The following is a 9,115-nucleotide window of genomic DNA, read 5'->3' on the forward strand; positions in this document are numbered from 1 at the left end:
TTAATGAGACAGAAGGAAAAAAAATGAAAACTGGGACTAATTCTTTCAACTATATTTGGTTAATTTAACTGTAGTTAAAATTTAATGTAAATTAGATTGAATGAAATTAAATTTTGATCTTCATCTTTTGTCCTCACCCTGCCCTTTTTAAAAAAATAATGCAGTCTTCCTCACTCTATCACTTAACTTTAAAAAAAAAAATTATCCCTATCTCATACCAAATTTCAGTAACCAATTTGTTATAGAAAGCAACATTGCCATGTTAATGAAGATTTTTACATCATAAGAAATTCCAGTAATGCTGACGTAATTACCATGTTTATAATATGGTGACTTTATTTTATCTTGCAGCTACCACTACACAGTATGTTCAGAAGTTATTCTATTGCTGTCTGACAGACAAGGACATTGAAACAGAGTCATTGGAAATCAAAGCAAAGTAGACTTTTTGGGACAATTACTACACATATAAAGTGGATGTATAAAATTCAAACAGCTGGAAATATTCCTTTGTAGAACAAACCAAGAAATATATAACTGTACTGGGCAACATTTTGCAGGATTTTTTCCAGACTACGTTACTTTATCCACCTTTTCTTTATTGTTATCAATTTGAGGAACTTCTTCATGCCTGTTTCCTATATAACAATTACAGATTGATATTGTATCAAGGCAAGCACTTATAATGTGCTAGGGATTTAGAGTTTCCCGTAAAAGTGATATAGATAACAACCAAATAGGAAGGAAAAGTTAAAATAATGGCAGGATGGAAGGTGTCCAAATTATTTGGTGGATGAATATAACTAGTCTGCATCAGTGGAGTTCATCTTGTGTCACTGAGTCAAAGAAATCCATGAAGGGTATCAGTGGAGACACTGTATGTCTTTGTACTGGTGCCTAATGTTTAGGTTCAATATTGAAACATCTAATGTTACTGTCACTGTAATAGCACAGTGTGCCTTTTCTCCTTGGAGAATAATGTAATATAGAAAAAAATATAATTAGTAGGGAATCTTGCTGTTAGCAGCATCTTCAGAAGAGAAATGAGAGCTGTTGACATATCAGGAGTTCTATTAGTGATTCTGTAAATAACAGTTGTGACTCCAGTATCAGGCTGTCAGTGAGAACTATGTATGCCACACTATCATATTTTCTTCTAAAACTTCAACTATCTGTAATATTGTAAAATACTGTATGTGCATGAATCAATCAACATTTTTATTTTCATTCAGTCCAAATGTTTTATATATTTTTTAAAAATGCATGCTGTATTGCTAGATGACTGTCAAACTTACTTCAGTTTTGAATAAACCTGAGTTTTAAATAACTCCTTTGTGTGCCAGTGTGTATGTAACTGAAGAATCATAATTCCCAGAATTTATGAATGTATAAAGCTTTTTCTAGAACAGAACTAAAGTGAATTTCATCCCAAAGATTCCCTACAAAATTCTGCACCTGAAATTTATACAGGGATGTTCATTCAACACATGCAAGTTTATAAAATATCACATTCTGCTGGATTTAAAATAAGCTTTAGTTTTATTTTCTCTAGACCAGGGCTTTTCAACCAGTGGTACGGGTACCACCTGTGGTACATTGGCACCTGGCAGGTGGTACGCGACCATCCTAGAAAAGTGGTAGCGGGGGAGGGGAATGAGCTGAACCGGTGGCAGCACCACACAAGCCTGAGCGAGAGATGGCTGGAGCTGCAGGGCTGTCAGGGCTCAGCGGAAGCATCAGGATCAGTGCCGCTTTCCAGCTGATCAGCACTTCTTGGGGCTGTCAGGGCTCAGTGGAAGCACCAGGATCAGCGCCAGGCTCCAGCTGGAGCTCGGCGCTAATCCTGGCACTTCTGCTGAGCCCAGAAGAAGCGCCGATCAGCTGGAATGTTGCAGCATCTCCAGGGTCTGATTTACATTCAGATGCTTGGCAACTGATTCATATTTATGATGGTCACAGTGTCCCAGGGTCATGTGAAGTGACCAAAACCTGCTGCAACCACCCAGCAGATGGGTGGAATAAAAACCAAACACCTCCCACCCCATCTCCACTGTCAATCCCCAACAGAAATGCTCACAACAATGAAAACCTCGAACAGAAGGAAGAGCGCCGCTGGGTGGGCAGGCAGATGTCTTGCTCGGCTGTGGCTTGGGGGGCACTTTTTTCAGTGCCACTGTAACTTCGAACAGTCATTAAGCGAACTGTTGTAAGTCGAGGACTACCTGTACTTTATCACTTTTTTCCTTTTTTGGGGGGTCATCAAGTTTTTGACACCTTGCTAGGCATGGTACAATGGGTGAAAAGGTTGAAAAGCCCTGCTCTAGACCACTAGAATAGAGCAATAGTAGCTTAATTCATTTTTTTTCTGAAGTCAGGAAAAAAAGGTACTGTGATATTTTTGCAACAATTTGTAAAGTGCCATACTTGAATCCAAAATCTTTTTCTGGAGAATGAAAGAATTTGTGGAGTTTAGTGTGCAGTCCTACAAAAAAATATTCAATCCATCTAGATATTTCTTCCTATTAATCTCACAAGTTTACCAGGCTTTTAAAAGACATTTTAAAGGATGTTTCTCACAGTGATTGGACAGAGATGAACCACAATGGTAGGTAATGCTAAAACAAGCTAGTTGTTCAACCAAACTTAAAAGCATTAATTTTCACTCTTGAAAATATATTTCTGACATTCCTCTTTTCCTCTCTTTTTCTGATCTATTCTTTCCTATGGATTAGTACTTCTTTTTTAAATATTGCAAAGTAGTTGCAAAGTAACCAAACTATATATCAGTATTGTATTTAATTATGGCATATTTTTAGTTCACCCTAAGTCTGTTTTTGGTCCCTGAAGATGTTCTTTGGTCAGTCATCTGCACAGGAGTGCAGCTTTTTTTGGACTGAAAGAGAAAGGAAGAAAGGAGATTAAGATTGACCCAGGATCATTTGTTCTAAATCTTCAAACATAGAATATTGTATGTCATATCTAGATAAATAAATGTGTTCTTTATTAAACACCAAATACACAATGGCAGCATTCTTAGCATTAATAATACTGTTGAAAAGTTCATTTGTTCCCAGATTCATATTAAGGTTATGGGAACATTGAGTAATTTTTGAGAAATGGGTGTAATGTTTTCTTTGTAATAAAAGAAAAGTAGCTTTCTGGGAAGAAATAAAAGACCAAAATTGGCAGATAAAACCATATACAGAATGGTCCTATGATAACAGATTTGCCACACATTATATGATGGAACAGAAAAGCTATTTTACTGCAAGAAAGGATTTTCAGAAAAGGCTTATATACAAATGTCTGTGCATTTGCACAGTAATATAACAGAAATATAGCTAACATTTTACAAATGATACTAGCATATGAATTCAGGAAATAAAGGGCACATTTGTAGATGACACTCTGTTAGATCATTGTTTTTGTGCATAGGTATATAAGTGTAAATACTGATCTGATTCCTGTTTAGCAATAATAGTGATTCATGTGTTATATTGAAATATGGACATGTATTCCCTTGGGGTTGTTAATAATAATAATAATAATAATAATAATAATAATAATAATAATAATAATAATAATAATAATAATAACAACAACAACAACAACAATAATAATAACAATAATAATGATAAAGTTGGAAGGGACCTCGGAGGTCATCTAGTCCAACCTCCTGCTCAGGCAGGAAACCCTATACCATTTCGGACAAATGGCTGTCCAGTTTCTTCTTAAAAACTTCCAGTGTTGGCGCATTCACCGCTTCTGGAGGCAGGTTGCTCCACTGGTTAATTGTTCTAACTGTCAGGAAGTTTCTCCTTAGTTCTAGGTTGCTTCTCTCCTTGATTAGTTTCCATCCATTGCTTCTTGTCCAAGAAGACCCAGATTAAAATTTACATTTGGTAATGTTGGGCTATGTCAACCACAGAGAAATATTGCCACTAGGAATAGTTTGAATATTGTCTTTTTCCAGGGTAGGAACAGCTATAGAGAAGATGCACTTCCTAGGTCCCATTAGATAGTAACGTTTAAGGGAAAGAATCGGGAGCATGTCCCTATCCAACCTGGTGGGGCAGATATATACCCTCAGGGCAGATACCCTGGTATATGAGAGCAAACCCCACTCCCTTTTAGCACTGATTATGTTACCTAGTTGTAGTGATATGTTTGCAAGAAAACAACCAAGCTTAGAGAGCACCAAGGACCCAACAAATGTTCCACCATACTTATAGATTTTGATATGTCTTCTTCTGACTACACCACGGGTGACAAACTCGATCAGTCACATGACGTATCGTGATGTATTGTGACTTTTTTGCCTTTGCGAAGCCAGATGGGTGTGGCCTGCGTGTAACGCATCCGGCCTGCAGGCCGCCAGTTTGACAGGCCCGGACTACACTAAAGACTTTGCAGAGAAGGTTTTGCAGAAAAGGAACTGGCTCAAATAACTACTCACCTGTAATTATTATTATGTTAGATTTTTTATTTTATATTTTCTCTGTGTGTGGAGAGAGAGAGAGAGAGAGAGAGAGAGGGAGGGAGGGAGGGAGGGAGGGAGAGAACCAAACCTAGATTTCAACCATAGTTTGCAGGAATCAGCTGGGTTGCAAAGATTGGTAGTTTAGCTATATTCGTAATATTATAATAACAACACAACAATAATAATAATTTTAAAAAGCTGGAAGGGACCTTGGAGGTCATCTAGTCCAATCCCCTGCTCAGGCAAGAAACCTTATACCATTTCAGACAAATGGCTGTCCAGTCTCTTCTTAAAAACTTCCAATGTTGGCGCATTCACTGCTTCTGGAGGCAGGTTGTTCCACTGGTTAATTGTTCTAACTGTCAGGAAGTTTCTCTTTAGTTCTAAGTTGCTTCTCTCTTTGAGTAGTTTCCATCCGTTGCTTCTTGTCCTGCCTTCAGGCGCTTTGGAGAATAGCTTGACTCCTCTTCTTTGTGGCAGCTCCTGAGATATTGGAACACTGCTATCATGTCACCCTCGTCCTTCTCTTCATTAAAATAGACATACCCAATTCCAGCAACCGCTCCTTATATGTTTTAGCCTCCGGTCCCCTAATCATCTTTGTTGCTCTTCTCTGTACTCTTTCTAGAGTGTCAACATCTTTTTTACATCGTGGTGACCAAAACTGTGTGGCCTTACCAAGGCATTGCAAAGTGGTATTAATACTCCACGTGATCTTGATTCTATCCCTCTGTTAATGCAGCCTAGCACTGTGTTGGCTTTTTTGGCAGCTGCAGCATACTGCTGGCTCATATTTAAGTGATTGTCCACTAGGACTCCGAGATCCGTCTCACAGTTACTACTATTGAGCAAGGTACCACCTACACTATACCTGTACATTTGATTTTTCTTGCCTAAATGTAGAACTTTACTTTTTTCACCGTTGAATTTCATTTTGTTAGATAGTGCCCAATGTTCAAGTCTGTCCAGATCCTCCTGTATCTTAAGCCTGTCTTCTGGAGTGTTGGCTATTCCTGCCTGCTTAGTGTTATTTGCAAATTTGATGAGTTCCCCATCTATCCCCTCATCCAAATCATTGATGAAGATGTTAAAGAGCACTGGGCCTAGAACACAGCCCTGGAGCATCCCACTACACACTTCCCTCCGTGTAGATGCAGTTCCATTGAGGACCACATGCTGAATACGGCCGGTCAGCCAACTACGGATCCATCTGGTGGTGATGCTGTCTAACCCACATTTTTCTATCTTATCAAGTAGTAGGTTGTGATCTACTTTATCAAATGCCTTACTGAAGTCCAAGTAAATTATATCCACAGCATTCCTCTGGTCCACTAATTTTGTCCCTTGGTCAAAGAATGCAATAAGATTTGTCTGGCATGATCTGTTTTTGACAAACCCATGTTGGCTTTTAGTAATGACTTTGTTTGCGTCTAGGTATTGGCTGATTTGTTGTTTGATTATCTTTTCCAGAATCTTCCCAGGTATTGAGGTCAGGCTGATAGGTTTGTGGTTTCCTGGATCAATTTTTTTCCTTTTTTGAAGATGGGAACTACATCAGCTCTTTTCCAATCCTCTGGTAGTTCCCCAGTGCTCCAGGATCTTTGAAAAATATAGTTCAGTGGTTCTGAGATCACATCTGCCAGTTCCTTGAGAACCTTGGGGTGTAATCCATCTGGTCCTGGTGATTTGAACACATCTAAGGTGGACAGATGCTCACTTACCATTTTCTTGCCTATCTTGTGTTTCTATTCTGTTTTTTATGGCACTGTTTTTGATAGGTTGGACTGTTTTTTCCCTTTATGTAAAAAACGAGACGCAAAAAACGAGTTAAATAGTTCTGCTTTCTCCCTGTTGCTTGTCACCTTCTTGCCACTTTCCCCCACTAATGGACCAATCATTTCATCATCTTGTTTCTCAACAGGACAAAAAGAGCTTTGCAGGGTTATGTAGAGTGAATAGTTAATCAGAGATCAATTGTCGGGGAACTGGAACAGTGACAAAGTGTTAAAACCTCTTTCCCCAACTGCTCCAATCCAAATAATCCCAACAATTGTTTGATCTTTCTACTGTTGTTGAATGAAGGCAGCCATGGATGAAACTAGAAAATGTCTCATCTGTGGTGGAAGGAATTTGTTTATAGAATGAGGGTGCTCAATTTTACTTTCAGCCCAGACTGTTTCATGTAAAGGGCAATTTGTTCAGCTGCTTTTTAAACAATAATGACCATTCAATAAAACAATTTTGCCATAATACAAATATGCCATTATCTTTCTGAATATGACTCACCTTCCCTTTAATAGCATTTGTGTTGCTGAGCTTTTATTGCTGACAAAATTGTCCGAATGTAATCTTTAGCCTGAAGGCTGATCTGTTCAATTCAAAATGGTTAATTTGAGAAGTCTGTCAAAATATCATTATATGGTAATTATTCTAATGTCCCAGTTGCATTGTTAATAAGGAAGATCAGACATTTCTAGGTAAGTTCATTGATTCCAGTTCCCTAAGTCTATTAACAATTCCCATTCCAACCCATGAATTAGTGCATGATATATAAGGAAGCGCCCAGAAAAGCAGCGATGCCTGGCCACAAAAAGAGGGCACGATATGTAGGAACAAATATTGTATAATATAGTCATTCAATAAATCTCATCAAAATAGGGGAGATAATATGCTTGCTGTTCAGGTGCTCACTTCGCCCTCTTTTCCTTTCCCTTATAGTCTATTTATTTCAATAATATGTAGAGTGGAAAAGAAAAGATGCTTCTCAAGGAGAAGACATTTTCTAACAATTGAATGTCCTTTGACAGCCTCCAAGTAAGGGACAAAGGCTGTAAAGAAGAATAAATGGCCACACTATCACAAACATGGAGCTGAATCAAAACAAGCTTTCCTAGGTTTTTCAGATATTCATTTGATTAAAATCCAAATACAAACAATCTCACAGTTGCAGTAATGTTATTAGAGCATTAATTCTTGGACACCTGTCTGCTAAGAGAGAACTTATTCTCCAAATGCCAAAAGAATACCACTTGCATATATGAGGGGCATTACTAATAGATTTGCAAGGACAAAAGTTTTTAAAATTATCACCACCATCACCACCTTGATGGCATTCACAGACAAAAAAAAATCTTTGGCTCATGACCTTCGCTCTAAAATAACAAAATAATCAGGAAAATATCTTATAAAGAAGCTCTGCTAACTCAGTATGAGTATTGCAAAATGCAGTATTCTGTTGCAAAACAAGATGCAGCAAGTGGTATAGGCAATCTAAAATATTTTTTAAAGGAAATACAATTCAACTTATACTGCAATAGTAAACAATATGAAAATATGGTACATTCATTTGAAATTCTGCTCTCTTAAAACAAATGGAACAAGTTATAGATTGAAATGAATCCCTTTAATTTTTTTAATGTAATAATAATTTCAAGTAGAATAGATTTTTGTGTTTTAATTTTTTTTAATTTATTCTATTTGTATGGCGCCCATTTCATAAGAGTGTGACTCTGGGCAGAATCCAGTTAACAGGTTTAGTTTTTAAAGAACATTACGCTAGCATGAATGATAATGGACTGTATATTTAATTGAAACCAACAGTGGATCAGTTTCAGGTTTTTTATATACTTTTGAAATGTTTCCACAAACATTAATACTTTAACTCCTATCGCTTTGTCTTTTACTTTCATTGAGATATAAACATTAACAGAGGAATTTACTGAACACAGCATAACTGACAGGAATTTGCATGGCAAACTAAAATGTTGCTGTTTGTTTAAAGCATTAGGAAAGACACAATCAGATTCTAAAGCTAATAATCCTTTTGCACATGGGCCAGGAAATTAAACACAGAAGAGATTTTTAGAAGAAAAGATAAACCGTATTATAATGTATAGTGGAACATTTTGTCACTAGACGAGGACTTAAATTCACATGACTTATTTTTATTTTATCATTCTAAATATAGTCTGATAAAAGTAGACACATAGGGACAACATATTAGATACTTACTTTCCCAAAATCATCACACACAGGATGTAAATTTTCAAATGTCCAAACTCAGTAAACAAAACCTTAACAATTTAAGAATGTAAGTCTGATGTTTCTCGGAGTACAGTATGGCATAATCCAAATAGAATGGAAAAATATATCAGCTGATCCAAACTACCATATTCAGGAAACCTATGTCAGTGTGAAAGAACTGATCTAGAATTCTCCAAGACATTTAACTTTTCTATAGCTTGAATCTTGAACAAAGACTTCCTATTCTCCATATCATAATGCATGTATTAAATTGAATTATAATTTAACAACATCTGGAAGGGCCACACCAGGCAAAACCATTTCTTATATTGGATTAAATAAACCTAGGATCCAACAGTCTTTGTTAATGCAATGTTGGATAATCTTTGCAGTAAGCACAGCCTATTTTGATTTGGTTACCTTCGAGACCGCCTCCTGCCACAGATTACCTCCCACCGACCTGTACGCTCCCACAGAGTGGGTCTCCTCAGGGTGCCGTCAGCCAGACAGTGCCGGCTGGCGACCCCAAGGGGGAGGGCCTTCTCTGTGGGAGCACCCACCCTCTGGAACGAACTGCCCCCAGAGATCAGGGTGATCCCTGATCTCCCTTCC

At 37.5% G+C, this 9,115-nt stretch overlaps 1 protein-coding gene across 2 annotated transcripts in view; it reads left to right on the forward strand.

Annotated features, from left to right (window-relative positions):
* Nucleotides 1–1,319, forward strand: part of LOC107285744 (Y+L amino acid transporter 2) — a 19,083-nt gene extending 17,764 nt beyond the window's left edge. For both annotated transcript variants that reach the window (XM_015813979.1, XM_015813980.1), the window contains exon 10: nucleotides 352–1,319. In XM_015813979.1, coding sequence (XP_015669465.1) covers nucleotides 352–443 — 92 coding nt within the window. In that variant the 3' untranslated portion in view covers nucleotides 444–1,319. The remainder of the gene's footprint in view (nucleotides 1–351) is intronic.
* The last annotated feature ends 7,796 nt before the right edge of the window (nucleotides 1,320–9,115 follow it).

Source organism: Protobothrops mucrosquamatus, unplaced genomic scaffold (genome assembly GCF_001527695.2).
Source record: "Protobothrops mucrosquamatus isolate PMUCROS unplaced genomic scaffold, P.Mucros_1.0 scaffold211, whole genome shotgun sequence".
In the NCBI taxonomy this organism is placed as follows: Eukaryota; Metazoa; Chordata; class Lepidosauria; order Squamata; family Viperidae; genus Protobothrops; species Protobothrops mucrosquamatus.